Here is a 25,316-nt window from a genome sequence, read left to right as displayed (position 1 = left end):
GGATTTTTTAAAATAAGAAATGGACGTTTTTCTAAATTTGCAATATTTCTCAAAGTGCTTCAAAATAACATATTCCAAAATTAACAATAGAATGTGATCACTGTAAAATAGTTGTTTTGTGTGCAAGTTAGTCTCCAATTGCAACCCACCATGCCCGTCCACCTCCACCACCCACCCTGCTTACTGCTCCAGGAGGCTGAACTTGCAGCCTGCACCAGCCTCCCTTGCACTGGCCTCACGTTGTGTGCAGCCAAGGGGAGGCACTGGCAGGGCACTGGAGGGCGAGAAGAGAGAGAGATCAGGTCATTTCTTCCCCCTGCTACAGTGCGCTGTCCTGGCAATAGCTGTGCCTTCATGGGTGCAGCTCCTGCAGGGGGCAGTCATAAGGCTGGAGAGGGCTTCATACAGTTGCTAGTCTGAGCATCTCATTGACCCTTGTCTTCCCTTCTCTCTGCTCACACCTCTGTAAGCAGAACCTCCACTGAAGTCTCCTCATTAGTACCACCTGGTGGATTGTTTCCCCTGGGACTGGACTGATGCAACCTCGACAACCGGGATCAATTTTGAATTAACGTGTAGCAAATCCTTTTGTCACACAGCTCCCTTTTGACTCTGTTACCATTATTATCATTCTTACTTTATCTGATTATCATACAAAAGAAGCTAGAAAAGAAGGTGATTTGAAATACCCTCCTTTCAAGCCTAAATCCAGTTCCTTCCATTGTTAGCAGAGAAGAACAGCCTAAAGAAAAACAGTTTTCTTAGGAACTTTATGTCAATCTAAAAAGCAATACTATTTAATCCAAGTAAGAAGCAGGAAGAATTAAAAAGTAGAAAGGGGAAATTTCCACAGATTTCCCCTAATTCCTTTTAAGCTGGGTCTTTGTAGCCTGGCTTCTTTGTTTTGTTTGCTGTATTGCCAATTTCCATACCGTCAGCTAGCCATATCTGCATTCACATGAGCATGTAGAAACTGCATTCTAAAACAACTACACATGAATTCTGCAGGAGCCACCATTCGGGAATTATCTTTACCTCTATTCCCTCTAAATTACCCAAACAAGTATCAAGAACCAACATACACTGTGTATGACTCAATGCGCCCAAACTAGAAACCTGGCCCCACATTCAATTTTAGTGCTTCCAATGATTTTGTGTTAATGTTAAGCTACTGAATCAAGTCTAAACCTTGTTTCTGAACGTGTAAAAAATGGTGACCAGCTCTCTCCATTCTTACTGGGGGTCTGAATGGCATGTGTTCAGTAGCACCTCCTGTGGTGGTGAAAGAAGATGCTGCTGAAGGATTCTTCAGACCAAGTCTCGCTTTTCCTCGAGGTTCTACCAATTACTTCTCCCAGACTGGAGTCGGGCAGTGATTCTCAGCTCTTGACTTTGCATCAGTACTGAACATGCAGCTTTGTAAAAATGCACAGGCTAGGCGAGCCCCATGAGATTGAGATTCCAGAGCTCTGAGATAGGGCTCTACAGGGTATTCTGGCATACACTCCTGTAAAGCCCTGTGTGGGGAGCTATACCTGTACTCTGGCTTCCTGAGCTAAAAAGATGCAGCATAAATAAAACTGACAGGGAACACTAATACAGTCATTCTGGATGTCCCCCAAATCTAGCAGAGAACTGAGACCCAAACATGTTGAGACGTGACCAATGTTATCTTGTTTAATTATTTAAAACAACCCTGAATTAGCCATCAGGGAAACGCAAATCAAACCACATGAGACACCACTTCACACCTATTAGAATGGTTATAAACAAAAAGACAAGGAATAACAAGTGTTGGCAAGAACATGGGGAAATAGAGACCCTCATACATGCTGGTGGGAATAGAAAATGGTGCAGCCACTTTGGAGAACAGTTTGGTGGTTCCTCAAACAGTAAAACATAGAGTTACCATATGACTTAGCAGTTCCACTCCTCGTATATACTCAAGAGAAATGAAAACATATTTCCATGCAAAAACTTGTACAAGAATGTTCATAGCAGCACTATTCACAATAGCCAAAAAGTGCAAACAACCCAAATGTCCATCAATGGATGAATAGATAAGCAAAATGTAGTATATCCATACAATGGAATATTATTTTGCAGTAAAGAGGAATGAAGTACTGAAACATGCTTCAATATGTATGAACCTTGAAAATACCATGCCAAGTGGAAGAAGCCAGGCACAAAAGGCTACATATCATATGAGTCCATCTAAATGAAATGGCCAGAGACAGAAGGTAGAGTAGTGGTTGCCAGTGGTTCCCAGGAGAGTGGGAGTGAATTGGAACTGACTGCTAATAGGTGCAGGGCTTCTTTTGGGGGTGATGGAAATATTCTAGAATTAAATAGTGTGATGGTTTCACAGCATAGCGAATATAATTAAAAAACACAGAATGGTATGCTTTAAAATGGTGAATATTATATTTTGTGAGTTACATCCCAATTTTCAAGAAAAAGTCAGTTACATGACACTTTGTATCTACTAAATGATATTCTTCTGTAGTATACTTGCATGCAAATGCCAGAGTATAATATTCCAAGCACTAGATAAAACTGATGGGCAGGGGTTCCCTAGTTTTGGTCAAGGTTTACTAAAATTCTGGTCCTAACTTTTCTTTTATCAAACTGCTTGCAAGAAAAATGAATTCTGTATTTAATTCTGTCTCCTACCAGTGGAGCATATGGTTTAACTAGAAAGAAAATTTACATAGTTATATTGATTAAGTTGAGAACATAAGTACTGTACTTTTAAAGAACAAAACATTCTTTAAAAATAAAGAATATTTTGGCTTAAGCTCTCCTGTAGTCACTTCATTTACAAAGTTACATAAACACGTACAGACCTCTCACTGCCACCTTTTCCCCTGCTCCCCAACAAGGATGTTCCACCAAAACTAACCCAAAAACTGGACATCATTCCAGACTGTTCTATCTCCCACATCTGCCTCGTTCAAATTTCAAATAATTTCCTAATTTAAAAAATAAAAAGGTATTCCCTTCTCTCTATTGCTACTACTTTAATCCGGGCCCTCTTTATCTGTCACCTGTATTATTATAAAGATGCCCAAGTTGATCTTCCACACTGATGAACCACAACTCTAACATGTCACTCCCCTGCTTAAAATCTTCCCTGTGATCCCCTTGATGAGTCCTCATTCATTAGCTTGGCAAAAAGAAACCCCCAAATCTTGCCCTCACCTTTCATTTCTTCCATTTCTGACTCTTTCTACATGTCTTCCACACACAGTTTACATTGAATTACTTGGGTGGTGGTCCTCAGACATACACCCTATTTCACCTCTGCCCAATGTTTGCTCACATTGCTTGAACTTCCCTTTCCCTCCTCTCCCTGCTACCATCTACACACCAAGTTAATCTCTGTTTGTCCTTCAAGGTTACACTCACACATCCAGACATCACATTACCTGAGAAGCAATTTTCATGCCAGGCTGGGTTAGATGCTCTTCCTTTATGCTCCCATGGAACACTGCCTCTTTCAGACATTACAGTACTATAGTAAAGATCTGTATGGCAGGCAGGCTCCAACACAGGCCTCAACAATTCCCACCTCCTGGTATTCATGCCCTTGTGAAATCCCCTCCTCCACATCTGTAATGGGTGGCATAGAATTGTGACTACCGTATTACTTGATAGTGAAGACTGTCTCTCTCTCACTGGCTTTGATGAGGCATGTTGCTCTGTTAGGGAGGCCACCACGGCAAGGAACTGAGGGTGGCCTCCTGCCAACAGCCAGCAAGGAACCAAAACCCCCACTGTAACAGCCATCAAGGAACTGAATCCTACTAATAATTATGTAAATTAGATTAGAAGAAGATCTTCTCCAGTGAAGCCTTCAGATGAGACCCAGCCCTAGCCAATGCCTTGATTGCAGCCTTGTAAGACACCCAGAAGTAAGGACCCAGATGAGCCATGCCTGGACTCCTGATCCACAGAAGCTAATAAACCTGTGTGTCTCAAGCCCCTCAGTCTGTGGTGATGTGTTATGCAGCAATAGAGAAATACCTGTTTGTGGGTCATTTGCCCACCCAACTGGAACATAAACTGCCCTAGGGAAGTGATCACCTTATTCATTTTTGTATTCTTAAATCTAATGCACGTGCTTCATGCTCAGTCAGACCTTCAATAGATGTTTGTTGAACTGAACCAGTCTACCCCAAAATTTCTGAATGTATAATCCCCAACCTCGCTTCCCTCTCCTAAACTGATGCAGGTAACAAACTCTGTCTTCCATCCCTAGTGACACACAGTTAAGTTACTCCACCTCCAAGAATCTCTCTTTTGGACAGGCATAGGCACACATCCACTCTTTATATCACTTTCTCATCTTTCAGCTCCTGTGTGTACCCCCCAAAATCTCTCTCTCATTCTAACTCATACCTGCCTTCTCTCACGGGTGCCTTTGCTTCTCCCTGTCTTTCTCCCCCTGCCCCACCCCAGCTTCATCACAGTCTCACTCACACATATACAACTTGTGAGCCAAGAAACCACCATGAGCATCGCTAGTTGATAAAGTCCATATATCTGTATATAAAAAAAAAGAACAAGACCAGTTTACAAATTATACTGAACATAAGAAAGCACTTTAGGAAACGTATTGTCATAGATCAGATATGTGATTCTATCACAAAAATAGAATCAGAGTTTTGAATCACTCAAAAGAATATACATCTACACATTCTATTTCAAAAAGACTTGATCCTAGGTCTTGATGATTAACATCAAGATAAGGTGTCAATTATGCTCTAAGTTCTCATGAAGACTCAAGGACGTTCTTTATAACAATCAGTGGTGCTGAGCACCCTGTGGCATTGTGAGTGCTAACAGGGTTAATGCCAGTGTAACTCCTAGATAAGCAGAGAAGCAGAATGAAGATGAAAAGACAGCCACTATCTTCCCAAACCACTTTGCTGCCATGATAAGGAAGAATTACAGTGTCCAATATATTCACCATTGACAGGACCAACCTCTTCCAGAAAATTGTCTCAGAGAGCTCGTACCTCCACGAAACCCAAACTATGGCTGGTTTAAAGCAGAAAAGAGTAGTTTTTCCTCACAGAGGACACTCTGCTAGAGATCTTAAGCTTACACTTGAGCTACCACTATATTACTATTTTATAATTCCTGGAGAACTAAAGGACCCAGCGGAAATATCTGTGTGGTGGGCAGAAGTTAATGCTCCACATAGGTAAGTATGTCCCTTCTAGAAAACATTATGTCACTATTGTACTAAAAAATTAGACTCCATAATATGAAAAGATATAAGCACAAGGCTGTTCCCTGTAGCAACACTTACAATAGCAAAAAATACTGGAAAGAATCCAAAACCCAATTTGTAGGGGAGAGGACTGGCTGAATAAACCATAGTATAGCCAAATAATGGTACACAGTAATATGCAGCTATAAAAAGGAGTGAGGGATATGTTTATAAACTACAATGAAGTGATCTCCAGGATATATTATTAAGTGAAAAAAAGAAAATGAAGAAAAGTAAATTAGTATATTACCATGCATCCGAGATATGGAGGACATAAAGATAAGTTCGTGTGAATTTAAAACAATGGCATGGAAACCACAAAAATTTTAAATATAATTACCTATAGGATAAAGGTCCTAGAATGTAATAGACAGGGATGAAATCCAAACTTCTCTGAATATGCAAGTACCATTTTTTTTTTAAGTCACTGGCTTGCTTTAATTAGTTTAATCTTTAAGATATTAAAGGTATAATCAACCAGGTAAGGGTGATAGGGAATATTTCCAACATTTCTTGTGTAAACTCAATTTTTAGGTTCTTTGGAATAAAACAGGCTCTTCACTGTTTTCCCAAGTTTCAAAAATTTTCTCTCTTTTCCCCCTCTCTTGTCTTCTGTTTAATCTTGGCTGCCACAGTCAGACAGAGTGCGAGGATTTTTTTTCTTGCATCAGTAGTGGAAACCTTAGCAGCAGACAGCAATTACTCCAGGTCTGTCAAATAGATGCATATGACTACCATATTAAACATGCTATATTTTACTTAGGAACATGTAAATAATTTGCATTATTAGAAGGCAAAAATAAACTTTAAACAAGACCAAATCAAAAGTAAAATGAAACAAATAATCCTAACTGTGTTGAGCTAATCACTAACTGCTCCATTGTTAGTAGAATAGCCACATAAAAAGGAACTGATTTAGAGCTGGCCAGTTACCTCAGCTGGTTAGAGCACGGCCTTGTAACACCAAGGTCAATGGTTCGGCCTGCTGGTTCCATGTAATGGCTTGCTGCCAAAAAAAAAAAAAAAAAAGAACTGATTTAAAAGAGTTAAAAATACAGTAATTTGCCAGTTCATCCCCAGTGGCATATATCTTAACATCAAAAATCAATGTCTGTGTTAGTCTTCTTTAAAAAAAAAAAAAAAAAAAAATCAGGGAAAAATATTTAAACTGTTTCAGTAATCATGTTACTGAAAATCATGAAGAAGTGTTTGTTAATCATTGTTAGTCTGAGACGTGTGCGTTGTGGAATAAAGCAAATGAAGAATAATCATGATGTTGTTAAGGATCAGGATTTATGTTATGAGAGAGAGGAAATAGAAGACAGGAGGTTAAAGAAAAGCCTTGCAGTTCTCAATCTGCATTGGATGTATAACTATAAACTCATGGTGCACTGTTATCTTTCAGAAATATTTATTTCCTGGCTATATCCACTTTAAAAGCCCAGAAACAATCACCAGTCCCTTAGCAATGAGCACCCCACTGCCCAGATGGCTTCTAAAGACCATCTTATAATAAAAGGAATTAGGTTACTGGGGAAAATGACTGACTTTAAGATCAGAAATAGGAAATAAACTTAATGAACCTGGAATACCTTGTCAGACCAAAAGGCAAGAAATCTATCAGCCATTGCTGGAGGACTATGAAAAGGACACAGGAGCCAACGTGGCTACTTCCAGTAGACAAGACAGGACAATTGAGCACCAGTAAGGATAACAACTGCAATGGACTAGAATACCTTAAATATTTAAAAACCGATGAGCTTATAACAATATTAAACACATCACTGGTTATCTTTGGAGGATGGTAGGGAACCAACTCATTATTTTGAAAGCTGGTAAATAGAAGAGAAGAATCAAGCAAGCATTTGCCCTGCCTTTTTCATGTGAATTGTACCTCAGGATAATCAAATAGTTGATGAAGAGAAGTTTCTCTCTATAGAAGCATTCCAGAAGTATTGTAGAAAGAATAGGTTTTTGTAAACCCTAAGGAATTAATGGATCTAGGCAACAATCATCATTGGCCGCTAACGTCACAAAAAGAGAGACGACTAGACATCAAATGCCTCCTGATGGAGGTACACAGCACTACCTGTAAAGCAGTGTTCCCAAAAAGAAATAAATAAGTAAACCTGAATCCAATCGAGCCTCTAGATCTAACTACCAATATACAGGGAATAAGGGCCAGAAGAATGTGGTAAGTGATACCACAGGAATGTAATCAGTAGAATCGAGACTGTGGGAAACTCTGCTGGACAAATGACCCAGTTTCTTCAACAAACAAATTTTAAGGAAAAAGAGAAAGGGGGACCTGCAGATTAAAAGATACTTAAGAAACATATCATCTAATTGCAATAGGGGGATCTTATTCTAAAAATGAACCAAACAAAAAAATTTTTAACAAAAGCACTTATGTGATAATTCAAGAAATATGAACACTGTCTTTGGTACTTGATAATATTAAGGAATTACTTTAATTTGTGGGTACACTTAGTTCCAAAAAAAATAAATAAATAAACTATCTCATTCATTTTTTTATATTGAGTAAATGTTAAAATGATAATATTTTCAATGTACTGGTTAAATAAATATTTATTAAAATTAATTTTACCTGTTTCTTTTTACTTTTTTAATGTGAGTAATAGAAAATTTTAAAGCTACATGTGTGGGTTACTCCTGTGGCTCACATTACATTTCTCCTGGACAGTGCTGCTCTAGAGCTTCAACCCAAAGCAAACCATATCTAGCAGTCTGTGAGCCACAACACCCAAGACCATTCTCAGCCATCAACTCTACCAGAATTTATGCTCATTCTTAATCATTTCTCTTGGATCCAATGTGTATCTGGCAGCTTTGAATTCTAGGCTTAGAGAGCCTGACCTTAATTTTACCTCTGGCCTCTAAATTTGACATTATCTGTGATCACACAGTTGTCTTCTCCTTGGTTCTCCCTTATTGGCTTTCACTGACTTACCCCTCAGGCTCATAATTATTCATGCTCCCCCAGTAGGAGTGCTTCACCTTGAAGAACACAATCCCCAACTCCTGCCAGCCAGCTAACTCTCGGCCCGTACCCTGCCTTCCCACAAAGGATGGTCGTACCAGGCACAAACGATGAAAACTCCTGAAAGGCAGAAATATGTTTTATTCATTTTCATATCCCCTAAAACCTAGAGTAGTGCCTAGTATAAGGCAGGAAATACACACATACACACATTCACGAGAACCGAAAAGGTTTACAGGGACTGTACCTCTGTCATACACGTACAGTACCAATCCTTTTGGCAGGGTATTCTCCCCACCTTGCAAGGAGGAATTATGAAGCTTCTCCAAGGTCACAAAGTTTATGTAGGGCAGAAATGGAACTCAAGCCCAGGCCAGTGACTACCTTTCCATCACACCAGGTTGCCCTTTTGTAGCCATAAGAATTATAAGAAAAGAACTACAACAGGACCTTGTGAAATGTCTTCTCTAAAAAGCTCCATGATGTATGGGGCCTTGATATGACTGAGACTGGCTAGGTGGACACCAGGATGTGCCTCCACCTTCAGGGGACAGCAAGTCCTCATCTACAGAGAATGTGTTTTGAATAAGAGCATAACTTAAACAACTCAGCAAGAACTGTGTCTTCAAGAAACAGTTCTTATTTCAGTTTCTCACCATTTTGAATAAATTCCCTCCATTCAGAAAATGGGCAATTTGAGCATCAATATAATAACTGCAATAAATTAACATACATCAAATAGGTGTACACCCATAATGATTCATAATAATACTAAACAAGCAAAAAACTCCTTAGGAGAATACTAGGGAATCAACTCATTATTTTGAAAACTGGAAATAAACAGAAAAGATTCATGCATTTAGTCTGTCTTTCTTATATAAACTGTATCCCAGGGAAACCATCTAGTTGGTGAGATGAAGTCTCTCTTTCTAGAGACAGTCCATTGGGTAAATGAGAAATAAATGACAGAACAAGAATATCACCATTTTATAACCCCTAATGTCCAATGGATGTAAGCAGTGGTCATTAGTAAAGGGTTAGCATCACAGAAAAGAGACAATCAAGCATTGAATGTTTCCTGAAGTCAGAATATAATATCACCTAAATTGTATTCTTGCTCCACCCCCACATCCCAAAACTTAATATAATCTGATCGAGCCTCCAAATTTAACTACCAGTTTCTAGCAAACACAGAAGGCAGGGAAACATGTAAGATGCACCACAGAAGTGAAATAAGTAAAATGCAGATTGGAGGAAAATCTATCGGACAAACAACCCAGGTTGCTCAACAAATAAGTTGCAAGTAGAAAAAAAAGAGAGGAAAGGGGAACCAATAGATTAAAAGATACCTGACACATATCAACCAATTGCAATGAGGGGACCTTATTTGGATACCAACAAGTGGTAAAAGAATAACTAGTAAGACAATTAGAAAAATGTGATTGATATTAAGTAGTAATTAAATTTTTGGTGTATAATGATTTTTTAATTTTTAAAAGAGTTCTTATAATTAAAAGTTACATACTGAAATACTTGTAGATGAAACAGAAAATAAGTGCCTCAGAGTGAAACAAGCCAGGCACAGAGAAAGAAATACCACATGTTCTCACTCGTATGTGGAAGCTAAAAAAGTTGACCTCATAGAAGTAGAGAGTAGAGTAGTGGTTACTAGAGACTGGTCGGGGGAAGAAAAAGGAGATGAAAGGACAGAGTGGTTAGCAAATACAAAATATTAGAGAGAGAGGAAGAATGGGATCTAGGGTTCTGTAGTAATTCAGGGAGACTACAGTCAACAACAAAGTACTGTGTATCTTTGAATAGCTAGTCAAGAGGAAGTTGAATGCTCCTCACACAGAAATGACAAATGTTTGAGGTGATGGATATACTAAGCATCCTGATAAGATCACTGCACACAGTATGAATGTATCCAATTATCATACTGTACTCCATAAATATATACAATTATCACGGGTCGATTAAAGAAATAAATTTAAAAGAGTGGAAAAAACAGAGAAACAGAGAGTAAAATAGTGATTACCAGAGGCAGGAAAAGGGAGAGGGTGGGGGCCAGGGAAAGCTTGGCAGACTGGCACCAAGTTACAAAGTTACAGTTACACAGGAAGAATAAGTTCTGGTGCCCTAGGATGACAATAGCTAATGATATTGTGTTGTATATTTCAAGACAGCCAGAAAAGAGGATATTGAGTGTTATAACCACAAAGAAATGATAATTGTTTAGGTGATAGATATGCTAACTATTCTGACGAGATCATTATACAATATATGCACGTACTGAAACAACAAACCATATCCATAAATATGTACGATGAAAAATAAAATAAAAATTTTAAAAATCACCTCAAAGAAACTAGGCACAGAACTTTTTACCTGGAGGTAAAATAGCACAGTGAAAATAGGACAGTTGAGCAGACGCAGCTCTGAATCCCTAGCTGTGTGATCTTGGTCAAGCCATTCGAGCTTCCTGTGCCTCAACTTCCTCCCTAGCAGAGTGGGCTGGGTGACGCCACCTGAGCCCCTACCTCATCAGAAAGATCGCTGTGGGTAACTAATGACTCTCTGAGGGAACTTCACAAGTTCTCCTTCATCTGCTTCATCACCCTCTAATTAAACTTTCTTCTCCCAAAAGACAGGCACACAAAAGAAACACTAGTTCTAACTCAATTTTATGTGTCTCTCACAGAAGTATCGTTTCAACACTGTAAATATATCCCAGCTACATAATGGGTTAAATACTTTTCTGGGTTAACCTAAAAACCTTAATGCCACACATAACATAGTTTCTATATGAAAATCCTTCCCCAATACCAACTAGATGCCTTAAAAACTATTTGTTATGTAATCTGCATATAAAAATGAGGGTTGCCTTTTACATTAATCCAAAACATTTCCTGGTTGTTTTTTAGGATTCAACGTTCTCATCTTTGATACACAGAAGAGGTTCTGGCCTTTTGCCCCACTTCTTCTCCCTTCTTGAAACTCTCAACAAACAAAGGGGAGGGAGAATATGTTTGCAAAACTCCCCTCTACCAGTGCCCTACCAGGGTGGTCAGGCTAAGCGGACCACTCTCCTTTTCCTGCACCAGCTCCCGCAAAGGGTGAAGGCTCGGTGGTCAGAGTGGGCCCGTCCTGAGGCCTCATGGTACTAGTGGGCCACATGACTGCAGAGAAAGGGACTGGGTTTGGAGAGCTCACCCTGGCTTCCACATGTGACTGAGTAAATGGGCAGTGACCACAGGGACAGGAGGGTCTGTGCGGGTCCAATGGGTGAGGGGTCCTGGAAATGGCTTTGCAGACCCTGCCTTACAGATTTGGGAGCAGGAGAGCAAGAAGCCTCATGTAAACCTGTCTACCTAAGCCTTCTGTCCCAGAAACAACTCCCAGATCAGGGATGTGAGGGGGCGTGGGGATGTGTGTGCCTGTGGCGGGGTCCAACTGTGCACATGGTGGAATCTAGGGTGAAAGACAGTATCACCCAAGTGCTTTCAGGCCATTGATAAGGCTGATCCTTTGCTCCATTGTGTCTTTATTCACCCATCATTCCTTTGAGTATCATGCTCTCATGGCTGTGGGAGAAAGAGTGACTTCTACTTCCAACTAAGGCTCAGCCCCAAATACTGTTGGTGGCCTTTGCTTGCCTCACAGCCACTCAGTTTCTCAGCCTGGCCTTTCAGTCAGTTTTTTAAGCTGAGAAAGAATATGCCCCATATGGCCTAAAGACTACCTGTGGTCAACACTGGCCTTCATAAACATACTTTTCTCTCCATTGTTCTTGCTTGAAGGTCCTTCAGCAGGAACCCTAGAGTGGACAAAGCCCTACCCATCCTGAACTCCTGTCATCACCTTCCAGTTCCAGCACTTTAATGTTATTTCTGGTTCTGACTTCAGTAAATGGCACTTTGTTTGTGTGCTTGTGTGTGTGTGTATATATGTATATATGTATGTGTATGTATATATATATATATATGTGTGTGTGTATACACACACATGCACACATGAGTATATGTTACCTTACGTGATAAGTTGCTTAAAAGTCTATCATGTGTTTTCCTACAAAAATTTCAAAATTCAAGGTCTACTTTCAGTTCTGAGACCCACATAGGCAACTGTGTTCCCAGAGCTAATCATTACACCTTCCAATCTGAGAGAAAACAGGTTTTAGATTTACACTGTATCATTTTCCCAGCAACATACTATGTCTGACGGCACCCAAAATGCTGCAATATAATAAAAGCCAACAGAGCTCATGCAAAATAGTTCTAAGTGCAATTACCAACTAAGGCTTCAGGTGAGACGTTTACACCAAAGAATTCCACATAGAACCTCAAGATAACACCAAGGCCCTGACCTTTAAATTCTGCTTAGCGCAGGATCAACAGTCATGCAACCCAAACCCCTGCATGGGCCTTCGACTGGCAAGATTCTACCTTGTCATTTCCTTTGGAAATCCAATGGAAGCAGACCAAACCCATGTCTCTAGTAGTGGTTTTCAAAGCTTCAGGATAGCACATCTCTGTATAAATCCAGTTAGTCATCTACGTTGGCCAAATAAATCAATCTACATGAAAGTGTGGGATACATTTTTCAATTAAAAAAAAAATATATGTTTGAAAAATATCCATATCTAAATAACAAAAGTCTCATTTTAATTATCAAAATAGTAATAATAGCAGCCACAAGAATATGAGCAGCTAATACTTGTACAGCACTTACAAAGTACCAAGCACGGTATTCAGTGAAAATGACATGTTGCACCAAAGCTTCTCGAATTTTGTATGCATTTTACATTCTCTACTCACCTCCGAACACCACTCCAGTTCAAGTTAACAGAAAAGATGATAGTGGATAAGTAGGAGGAAAAACCTCACTCCCAAGGCCCTCTGATCCCCAGTCTGTCACGTGTTTATCACCTTTCTGTTCTAAATAACTCTGAAGTTCCAGGACCAGCCACAGGCTGGACACGGACTATGTGTCCACAGGTCTGAGAAGGCACCACACCTAAGGAGTGGGATCATGTAGTGACAGGCAGTAAGCTCCATGATTAAGAACCTTGGAGTTGAGGGCTGGGTGGGTTAGCTCAGCTGGTTAGAGCGCAGCCTTATGACACCAAGTCACAGATCTCCACACTGGCCAGCCACCAAAACAAACAAACAAAGAATTTTGGAGTTGAATTCAGATAATCTCACCTCCAAATTTCAGCCCTCACCTTGGGCAAGCCTCATTTGTTTGTTTGTTTGTTTGTTTGTTTTTCATTTTAAAAAGGGCAATAATAATTTGTAGCTCATAGTAGATTAGGTGAAACAATGTATATAAAGTGCTCAGCAAATAGCAGGGATTTAAATAATAGCTGTTCTTATTATATCTACCCTATTTATCTTGTTGCAAAATGCACAAACCATGCATGAAACTTGATTCACCTTGGAAACAAGAAATAACTATGAAATATTCTTTCTTTCATTGATTGATCATCTAAAAGTAAAAGAGTTTCTTGATTTTTATTACAGCAATCACAAGCTTCTTAAAGCAAATTTTTAGCAGAGTAGGTTAATTCCACTTCAAGAACTATTTTCCTGTGGGTTGTCCCTAAGAAGGCAGAACAGGGGAGGTGAAAGTAGTCCATAACTAGTAAAGCATGAATATCCGAAATAAAAGCTAGCTTTTATCTGCCAATGGGAGAAGAGAGAGAACAGGAAAGGAGCCATCAACAATCAATTCTAAACTAATACATACAACAACTACTTAAAAAGCAGTGTTTTCTATTAAAACATAATAACTACCAAGGCTTCCAGGGTAAGAGAAAGGTAACACCTATCTTTAAAAATGAACTACAGAGCACATTTTAATATTTTAAAATATGATCTAAATATACATATTCTTTATTGAAAGTATCAGCTAATAAACAGTAAAATTCATTTTTAAAAAAATATTTTGAGCCTGTGGAGAGAAAGTTGTAGAGAGCCAGAAAGTACAAATTGTGGAAAAAATGTAATAAGCTGATGAGGCTGAGTCCCCATTGCTTTTGAAAAATAGTGCTTTCTCTCCCTGTCCTGACAGCTGGGCTTGGGTTCAGGGTGGGGAAAGGGGTAGCAGGCAGAGGAAATAACAGAAACATATCTCAGCAGAGTCAGGATAGAGAGTAAACTGAAGAGGAGGATGTGTTTGCACAATAACTTAGAGGTCTCCAACCACGGTAATAGCACATACTTAAATATCATTAGTCATTAAACAGAAAATGTAAACAATGAATTAAGTAGCCATTTAAAAATGCCATTACTTCAGACAACCATCAAAATAGTCCATTTCAATTTGAGTTTATACTCAGATATCTCTAATGCTGCTGAACATCTTTTAACACTTGTTACACACAGCCTTTGGGATACGTACAGGATATTCTCCATGTGCCCGTCTAGACCCACTCTCCTCCCTGCCCTGTACACAGGAGCCCCCTGATCAACAGGCTCCTTTTCCCTCTGGCTTCCAGGTGCATTTGGCCAAAGGGAGGTACAAGCAAGAGATCAATGACAGGGAGGACAATGGCAGGGAGGTCTTTACTCTCTTGGCTCCCTCCTTGCTCGGCCATGGACACCAGTCCTGCATCCCTCCTTAAGGTTGCAGCTTCTGGAGACTTCTCTGTACTATAGGTTTGATTTCTCAGGTTCCTATAACCACTCCTTCCCCTTGACTCTTCTAGGGTGGTAACAAGTCCCTTTTTTTCTAGTCTTAGGTGCTTCAGCATCAATTGTTGGCTTTTCTTCATCCTGCCTTTCATTTCCTTTGAAATAATCCCTTTGTTAGATTATTTTCAGCTAAACCTTTTTGGATGTGTGATCTGTTTCCTTCCCAGACACTGATGGGGGTGCAAGGAAGGCCTGCTTGGTTTGTCTTGCCTTACCTAGGTGCAAGGTTTACCTGCAGCCCTGACTGGTCACTGGCACCTCTTGTGACCCTCGGCTATTCACGCTCTCTTTTGAGAGTCCCCAAAAGAACAGAATATAAATAGCTCTGTTCCCCAATCAGAATTCTCAACCTGGTTTGACAGCTGTCACCTTTGCTGAAACCTTGACTTCTAGTTTTACTTGCCCATCTGGCCCCAAAATTCTTACCTGCTTCTTCCCCAACTCTTCTGGTTTTCCAAACTCTGGACTCTGTCTTCCACCTAGTTCTATGGGGTTCACTGCCTCCTTCCTACTTTGATTCCTGGCCTTAACCCATCACCAATCTGGTGCCACAGAATCTGCCCTGCCCTCACTATCATGCCCTGTCCTGCCCTGCCTGGTGGTCACAAGGGCAGGATTTCAGTAGAAACTGCATCAACTTTGAAAAGATAGCAGCTTGCACTGTCACTTTCTGGTTTGAGGACTTACTTAATAAAGTCAAAAGGAAGAACTACCTGATAGTCCTTAAAAATTAGTGTAACTTAACTGAAGAAAGCAGTGAAAATTAGGAAAATGTGCTTACTGGCTCTAATTGTGTTGGGAGAAGGAGGAGAGACAAAATTGTGATAAAATAGATAATGGCAGCAGCTAAACTTAGGTTTTACTAAGTCAATTTGCAGGATTCACTTGAGTTTACTAAACTTTATGCTCCAGTTTAAAATGAAAAATGATCGTGAAAGAACTAGCAAGAACTCCAAGAGCAGAGAACAAGACATGTGCCTGTATCATGGGACATCCAGCCATGTTTTAGGCTCCTCCCTTGCCTTGCAATTTCCCATGGTAAATGAAATGGCCACCACAAGGGCAGAGGCATGTGAGGGACTGATATAGCAAAGCAAGACATCAGATCCTTTTGCAAACGCAGAAGGATCCTACGGAGAACTGAACCTCAAAAAACAAGAGTTGGCTACACGGTCCAGCACCCTCTCCACTTACAGACTTTCCAGCCAACCTTGGAGTCTCAGAGTTTGACTTCGTGAATGGAGATGGCAGGTTTCCCATAAAAAAGTAAACCAAGATGAAGGTAGGGCTATAACTAGTACCCCAAATGCATGCAATGCAGTACAACACTCTGCTCACCTAACTTATCTCGTCAATGGACAGATAATTTAATTTGCTTAAAGTCAGTGGTCTCAAAAGTGTGGTTCCAAGATCAGCAACACTAGCATCTCCTGGAACCTTGCTAGAAATTCAAATTATCAGACCCCACCCAAGACCTACTAAATCAGAAACTCTGGAGGTGGGGCCCAGCAATCTGTATTTTAACAAGCCTTCCACGTGATTCTGATGCACATTAACGTTTGAGAATACTGACTTAGAAAACAAACAAAAATGACTTTTCCAAAATAGCTGCACCTCTCCCCTAAATAAAATCTCACTAATAATCATAAGGTCAGAAAAAAATATTTCTTTTCCCTTTATATATAGTGAACCAGAACTACCCTCATTAATTCTGGAATGCTGTGGAAGAGATAATATAGAATTCACTAATAACTGGTTTAGGCACACTCTTTTGCATGATATCTACCCTCCTCATTAGGCTTCACTTACCAAATTTCATGAATATTCCCTGAATCTCTAGCACCTACAACAGAGTCTGGCACAAATACTAGCTGAATGGGTAAATGAGCACAATGAATGGAGGAAAAGGAGGAGTCGGCGATGCTACCTATCAGCACAAAGTCATTTAGAAACTAGCATCTCCTGTGCCTGATCCACAAAATAGTTCACCTACACAGAGGTCCCAGCAAGTTGACTGCATTGTCAATGAAGATTCTTTTCTACAACTGGCTGCCTAGTTCCGGATGCTCCCAGGCAATAACAGCTGGTATGAGAAAAGAAGACTTGTAAGAATTCCTGGTTCTTCCCAGAGAGAGGTTCAACCATCTCCTCTGAGAATTTCTGAACAAGAATTACAAAACTGGCACAATATCAGGAGTGAGCATCCTTCAGGATTCTCCTGTTGTAGTACTATTTTTGAAAAGGCAAGCAAGAGGGAGACAAATTGCTAGGAAGATACATTTTTACAGCAATTGGGAGACAAATCTAACTTCTTACCAGAAATGGAAACCCATGTGATATCATTGTACTGCATATGAATTATTAATGCTTCTAATCCTTTTTTTTTTATAAATTAGGTATTCAGGAAGGTTCTTGTTGACATCATATTTTACATCATAATGCTTCATCATTCTAAAAGCTTAATGAGATGAATTATTGCTAGAAAAGAGAGAGATCAACCACACATTTTTGTACTCTGGGGAATACCAGAAGCCAAGCAGAAAATGAGGATATGGTTTATAATTGATGTACAAAGAGGAGGGAAAAAATGATTACAACCCACCACCACTATAAACAGGACCAAATGGCAAAGACTTCACTTTTCCACCTGAGCATTTTGGAAAGGGGAGGGGAGTCACATGGCTAGCAACTCTCTCAAACTCAAGGCAAAAGGAAAATTCTCATTCTAAAAAGAAATGAAAGTAAAGTTTTTATAAAATTATCTCATTCACAAAGGGGTATGAAACATGTGAACTTTAAGATTGAAAAGAATAATATAACACTAAGTCACAAGGCCTAAAAGGATACTATTAAATATAATAGGGCAATTCTGTGATAATAATTCTGTATAACCTGGATAAATAACTGCTGTCTCAAATTTAATTTCAAATATATAGTTTCTGAGATCTACACAACGCAAATTACTGTTGAATCAGTGAACCAGCAGTTTCATTTCCTACATTCCTAGTAATAGGTTGGAATGAATTAAGCTCATATTTGGGAATCTTGTTGATGACACAAATGAGTTAAATTCCTACCCAGGTCAAGTCTTTCAACACTTCAACCAAGCAGCAATGAGATTTATACAAGTTTACACTAGCTGCTAATAACTGGAACTCATTTTCCCTCAAGTTTTTACTCCATTTGGTCTCTCAGTAGCCTCTTAAGGAAAATATTAGAACACAGAATGAGTTCACCGAACAAACGTGAAGGAGCTAGAGTTGCCAGGTACTAAACTGAGGTTCTTACTACTTTGAAAGGCAAAAAGACACAATTCTCTTCAGCAACCAAAAAAAAAGGATCACAGAGTTCATGAGCAGTTGCCATTCTGAGCTACTGCTTCAGGTCTTCAAATCTTCTTTTCTATAATAAAGGTAAAAGGATAGTCTTTATTGATAACATCCCAATTAAATGATTTCACCAAATGTAACATTTTAATCCCCTGAAATTGCTCCTAAAGCTAACTTTATATGAACAGTAGGAGGATCGGGTGGTGGTGGGATTTGACAAAAGCAAAGTGTAATGCTGAGCACATGCCTCTTTATGGATGTGTAATTGGTAAGTTGTACTGTCATGAATTCAGGTTCCTAATCTTTGAATATTCTATGCTAATATCACACTGTTAACATTCAATAGAAGAGAAAGCTTATTCCTGGGACATAGTAGATGCTCAATAAATGATATATTTTTATAATGATGATTATGATTATTACCAGAGAAATGCTGCGACTACAAATAAACATCAGTTAACTTCATGTGACAAAATCAGATGCTGTTAAAAAAAATTAAGTTCATCAAAAGCTTTTGGTCTTCTAGACGGAAGCCAGCACATGCTATCCTTCTCCTTACTCCTCCAGTTACTTCATCCACTGAAAACCATGTGCCTTTTCACACTAGGTCGATTGTTGAAATTTTACTTTTTGCATATTTTAACCGTTAAATATACAATTGTCTGCCAAAGAACCAAAGGAATTGTTCCCTGCTAATCTACTGACCATATAAAAGCTGTGATTCTACCTAACATTAAAAGTCATGAAGATGTATTTTTTTTCGCCTGCACAATGGGATGTGCCATTGTCATTATGTTTGCTATAAGGAAAAAAGGCGCAGTGCCCAGATTTACACAATGAAAACCCTCTCGTATCTAACAGTAAATACTGAGAACATACACGATTGCACTATTCAAATACTCGTTTTTCTTAGAGGGAGCTAAAAATTAATATATAAATTCACACACACACATACACACACACACACACACACACACACACACAAACCGGGGGGGGGGGGAAGAAGATATAACAACCACAATTATTTGAAGTTGATACAACAAGCAAACAGAAAGGACATTGTTGGGGGGAGGGGGGGAGGGAGGAGGGAGGGAGGTTTTGGTGATGGGGAGCATTAATCAGCTACAATGTATATCGACAAAATAAAATTGAAAAAAAAAAAAGAAATATCTAGTGACTGTTTTACCCATTTGAGCAATTTTTTTCCACTTTCTCAAAATTCCAATCTCCTGAAAGAACATATATATATGTGCAGAATCTTCATCTTCAGACAGCTACCCTGCACTGGAAACCATGTCCACTCACTAGGTGTTTTGACACTCCAAACTCATGGCCCGGTTCTCTCAATTACGTCCAGGACGCAGCCAACCCAGAAAAATGCCAAAGTGACAGACAACAGGTTCCACTCTGCTCCTCTTCCTCATTCATTCACAAATCTCTGCATTTGGTCCCTGTGCTGAGACTCCATCCAGCCTGGCTGGTTTTTCTAGGTAAAAATCTGACTACGGGGCACTATCCTGGTACTGGATCTGCACCAGTCACCTACAAGACATGCAAATCCAGCTCGGTGCTCAGACTTCACTCAGTCGGGCTCGCCACCAAATGCTTTCAATAATGCCCACCCTTCCTCCTGCGTAAACCGAGCCACAGCCTTCCTCCTCTCAAGAACAGGCCAGCCCACCCTCTCCCACCGCGCTCCCTTCTCCACCTGGTCGCACAGGACCAGCAAGGGCGCTCCCAGGACCTCTCCAGGGGTCTTTCTCTGCTCACATCTCCTGGGCCCTCGCCACTCCCCAAAACGAAAAGTAAACTCCTCCTTGGTGACAACCTCCCCAAACCAACCGCATCACGGCCACTCAACTCCGCCGGAGCCCCCTACCCACACGAGGCCCTCCTGGACGGGGCGGGCGGCCCTCGCCAGTCTGTGCCGGCGCCCGGCATTTACCTTGACGCTGGTGTAGCTGGTCTGGGTCTCGGCCTCCGCGCTGCTGCAGCAGTGGCGCCTCCTGCCCCTGCAGGTGGTCGCGGCGGGGACAGCGGAGCCCGCGCTGCTGCCGCTGCCTAGCTCGGCGCGGGCCCTGCGGACGCGGGCTGCGCTGGGGGGTCCGGACGAGCGGCTCGGGGGGATGGCGTCGGCGGCGTCGGTCTGTACGAAGAGGCCGTGCAGGGGGGCCGCGGGGCCCTGCGACACGCTGGTGGTCTGGCGGGGCGAGTTGGACTCGTCCGAGTCCCGGCAGTAGATCACGCCGCTCTGCGAGACATGGATGCTGGGGGCGCAGCCCATCCCTCGGCCGGGCTCTCTCGCCCGCCCGCCGGCGCCCGGGGCCGCCCGGACCCAGCGCACCCGCTGCCACCTGCAGTGAGGGGGCGGGCGCGGCGGCAGCGGCGGCGACGACGCCGGGACTGCGCTCCCCCCGGCCTGTCTGGCCGCCGCTCCGTCGGGCTCGCCGAGGAGCCCCCCGCCGAGCCTCCGGGGGCCGCGCGCGTCACCCCAACTTTCCCATCTGGGCCCGCTCTCTCCCCGGGCGGGGGAGCGCGCGCACACAGCGCCCCGCGCGCACCGGCGGCCGCCACCCTCCCCGCCGCGGCGCCCCGAACACGCTCCCCGCGCCTCCGCCTGCCCCTCCTCCCGCGGCTCGGCCCGCGCCGCCGCCCAGCTCGACCGCGCCGGGCTCCCGCGCCCGCGGCCCCGGGCCAGGACGCCCGCCCGCCCGCGCGCCTGCACCTTCTTTCCCCACTTTCAGTCTGCGCCCGTCCCCTTCCCGCCTCCCCCTCAGGGCCCCGCCCCGCCGCCGCCGCCGCCGCTCGGGCCCCGCTGCGCCCCTCAGCCCTGCCCGCCGCGCCCCGAGCTCTCTCCGGCTGGGCAGAGCTTGCCCGCGGGCGAGGCTCGGCCACCGGGCCCCCCTGCGCCGCCGCTGGCACCCCGCCTCCGCTGTCCAGAGGCCTCGTCCCTTCGGCACCCAGCCCGACGTCACCGCCCCCCCCAGTGCCCCAGCCCCTCAGCCCCTCTCCCCCTGCCGGCACACACCCCGGGCCAGGCCCTGGAGGGCCGTGTGCCTGGGCAGCTCTTCCACGCTTTGCACAAACACATTTTCACACATCCCTGAGCTAAACGCCAGGACGCCCCCCTCCCAAAATAGTAGGAACCCTACAGTGCGGGCCCACCCAACACACTCAGGAAGTTAAGGAAAGACCTCGTGCTTCCATAGCACAGTCCTCTTCCCCCCAATTTCCACCCCATCTCCCCCCCAATTTCCACCCCATCTCCCCATTCCCCCTCTATCCCCGCCCCCAGACTCCAGGCTGAGTTGGATGGAGACCCAGTCCTCAGAAGAAGCCCATTCCATGTCTGCTCATCATTTGGAAGCTTATGCCAAGGGATGGGAGGACCTGCAGAGGAATGAATCCTTAAACACATAAATTCCCCTAAGATCCAAGGAAAGAACAGAATGAAGCTGTCTACATTGTTCTTGGCTTTCTTCCCCAGAGTTTTTACCTCTTCTTTGAGTGTCATTAAATTTTCCTCTGGCTTCTACCCCACCCAGCCTCCAGAGTCGACTGCTCTTTCTCACATTCCGGACCGGGCAGTCAAAAGAGCCTTCCCTCACCCCCCTTAGTGAGGCACACGCAGACTAAGCTTCACTCAAGGACAGTAAGAATGCCTTTAGAAATAAGGCTGCTGTCCACCTTTCTCCTGATGCGAAATCTGGGATACAGCAATGAGGCACCATTGCCCATTTATTTCTTGCCTCCTTCAGTAATCCCTGACTGCTCCCACAATGGCACAAGGGAGGTAATGAGATGGTCTAAGAAAAGACTTCAGAGTTGCTTACAAGGGCAAGGGCGAAAACACAGTCTTAAAGCAAAGCACAGAGAAACAAATAACCAATTTAAAATAATTTCTTTCATTCTTCTCTTCCTTTCTTCATACCACCAACTCTTGAAGTGACTAGATGAAGACTTCAAATGACAGCTTCTAACCTTCTTGGAGAAACAAAGTGTCACCCCAAATCCCAAATTCAGCTCTAGAGAGGAGAAAGAGCTAATCTAATCTTATTCTTCTACCTTTGCTTCTCTTCTCAGTTTAGCTTTTTTAAAAAAAATTTTTTAATGACATGAAAAAGTCCATATCCAGTTAATCTGGAAAGAGTGTATGCTATATTTTCGAATGGAAGCATTACTCTGAGATGGTGTTCATCAGGCAGAAGGTTTATTCCGAAGCAGGAGGAAAGAAAGGGAGCCAGGGCCAGGAGGAGTTAGTTTAAGCAGAAGGAGACATTGTGCAGGGAGGGCTCTGAAGCTGGGATGATGCTTCAGAGTTATCCTGAGTTGGGGCTGGGAGGAACAGCCTTTACACTACCACATGCATCAGTCATTACATGCAGGACACCTCAGCAATCTTGAGCAAAGTGGCTCTCTTCAGCTGAGGCACTCCCCTTATGAAATGACAACTGGATCAAGGGCTTTTTGCTGTCAGTACTCCCAGAAGCTGAGGAGTAAATCCCTCTTTCCTAGCAACATTGCTTCCATGACTTCCCTTCCAGACTGCCTGGGTCCCTGCCTCCATCCATGCATATAAGAACACCACATTAAATGGTCGAGACTGAGATACAGGAACAACAATTCATTTAAAACTAAGCCCGATTGCTTCCATAGGCTCTACTTCCATGGGACCATTTAGGACCCAGGTAAGCAACATCAGGCCTAAATTACAAAAGCACTGGTCTCCACACCAATCCCTTATGTAATGTTAAAGTCAGGAGTTAATCATTCTTAAAGCTTATCTATGATTCTCTTACATACTCCACCCATTTCAAGCCATTATCCTTCATGGGGCTGCCAATGGCAGCCTCAACATATTGAAATTTAGAGCCATGCTGATTATCATGCCACATGTCTACTTTTTCAGCGTTTTCTCTATAAATGTACTTACTATGATGAGAATACCCAGAGAAGAGAAAAGCACCAGTCATGGGGACTTTTGATGGTAAGAAGACTACGATGAAACAGAAATGACAATCAGTCTTCTGGTGGAGAACACTAGGAGCTGAATCATGAAGGTACAAGTCACCCAGAAAAAAACTTAGGTTGAATTTTCTACATTAAAAAAATATATATATATTAAGCCTTGAGAGAGTAGATGACCTCAAGGCAGCTGGTGAATAGCACTGAGCTGCTTTCATAGGTTAATTGAGCATTTCATATTGGGACCAGTGCCATTCACTGAATGTGACTTCTCTATAAGAATAGAGGGGGAAATGCACTAGATATACATTTTTCCTCCTATTCTGAAAGCAGCCAATAGCTCTGACGTAGCTTCCACTGTCAATTCTGGCTTAGGGAAAGGAAAAAATAATGTATCCCTATAATCACCAAATATTCGCAGTGGGAATGTGCAACCTGCCCCCATTGCTGGAACAGCTCTATTCACTGAAATTTGCAGAAGTGTGCGAATGGAGAGGAAATAGTTTAACTGAAATCATTTCCCTTGCAGTTCTGAGGCCTGAGTTCTTTCCCATGTAAGTGATTTCTGAACCAATTCCCATGTCTTTACTTCATTGCATCCCAGGGTGACAGCAACGTCTACAAATTCAGATACTGCAGATAAAATTTAGGCCAGGAAAACCAATGTCATAAAAAAAATTTAATTAAGTGAAGAAAAATTTAATGACAAACAATGTCCAAGAAACAAATCAAAAGAAAACAAACTAAATCAGGAATGTATTGAAAAACTTAATCTCAGATATGTCCAGGGTCAGCTGAATGGCCTGTATGTTTTATAATGGTATTAAATAAGAACTCACTTCAAAATTATGACCCAGAGGCAATGCAAGATCCTGAACAATTAAGGTCTCTTCCAATTCTGTTTTTTTTTTTTTTTTTTTGTCTTTTTCGTGACCGGTACTCAGCCAGTGAGCGCACCTGCCAGTCCTATACAGGATCCGAACCCGCAGAGGGACGTTGCTGCACTCCCAGCGCCGCACTCTCCCAAGTGCGCCACAGGGTTGGCAAGGTCTCTTCCAATTCTAAAATGGTATGACTTTTCTGGAATTCCTCTAAAGAAGCAGAAAATGTGATTAATATATTTTGAATGATTCTTAACCATAAAGGTTAAAACAATAGCAGCCATCTGATTGATCTTTAGATAATAAAACATTTAATCAACTAATCAACCCTACAGATCATTTGGATTCAAACTGTGTTCTTAATGGTGGAACTTATTGGGAATCTAACTACCTGGTAAGTGAAATGATACAATTTATTAGGCAGCCCAGTACAGTGGAAGGTACACTGAACTCAGCATTAGAAGGGTGAATCTGAAACCCAGTTCTGCTTCTTATAGCTGTTAAAAACCTTGGGCAAGTCACTTAACCTCTAGGCCTCAAATTCCTAGATAATTTCCAAAGCCGCTAATTCACTGAAATTCAGGGATGCTGTGAAATTTTGACTTTCTTTCATTAAATTTTTTTTTATTTAGAATTGTGAGATTTTTGAACTGAAAGACTGGTCTCAAACCTAAATACCCATCAGAATCACCTTGAGGAATTTGTCAGAAATATAATTTCATACTCCTATTCCAGAGACTTGGATTCAGGGGTTAAGGAGAAGTCCAGAATCTGCCCTTTCAAAAAGTGACTCCATTGTAGCTTTTTTATAGCCTCCTTTGGAAAGGAAAGTAAAGGTTGAAGTCCTTAAAAAGTGCCTCTGAAATGCAAATTAAAACCACATTGATATATCATCTCACTCCAGTTAGACTGGCTATAATCAAAAAGACAGTGAATAACAAATGCTGGCGAGGGTGTGGAGAGAAGGGAACACTACTGCACTGTTGGTGGGAATGTAAATTAGTACAACCACTTTGGAAAACAATTTGGAGGTTTCTCAAACAACTACAGATAGATCTTCCATATGATCCAGCAATCCCTCTTCTGGGTATATATCCAGAGGAATGGAAATCATCATGTCGAAGAGATACCTGCACTCCCATGTTTATTGTAGCTCTGTTTACAATA

General features: G+C 42.0%; 1 protein-coding gene across 4 annotated transcripts in view; it reads right to left on the bottom strand.

The window, feature by feature from the left end:
- Positions 1-25,316, bottom strand: part of PDE8B (phosphodiesterase 8B) — a 230,605-nt gene that overhangs the window by 176,176 nt on the left and 29,113 nt on the right. For 2 of the 4 annotated variants that reach the window (XM_063087919.1, XM_063087920.1), the window contains exon 2: positions 20,249-20,554. The exons of the other annotated variants lie outside the window; for them this stretch is intronic. In XM_063087919.1, the coding sequence (XP_062943989.1) occupies positions 20,249-20,554 (306 nt within the window). The remainder of the gene's footprint in view (positions 1-20,248; positions 20,555-25,316) is intronic. 4 annotated transcript variants of the gene reach the window in all.

Source organism: Cynocephalus volans, chromosome 2 (genome assembly GCF_027409185.1).
Source record: "Cynocephalus volans isolate mCynVol1 chromosome 2, mCynVol1.pri, whole genome shotgun sequence".
Classification (NCBI taxonomy): domain Eukaryota; kingdom Metazoa; phylum Chordata; class Mammalia; order Dermoptera; family Cynocephalidae; genus Cynocephalus; species Cynocephalus volans.
This window is presented reverse-complemented; position numbering and strand designations above follow the sequence as displayed.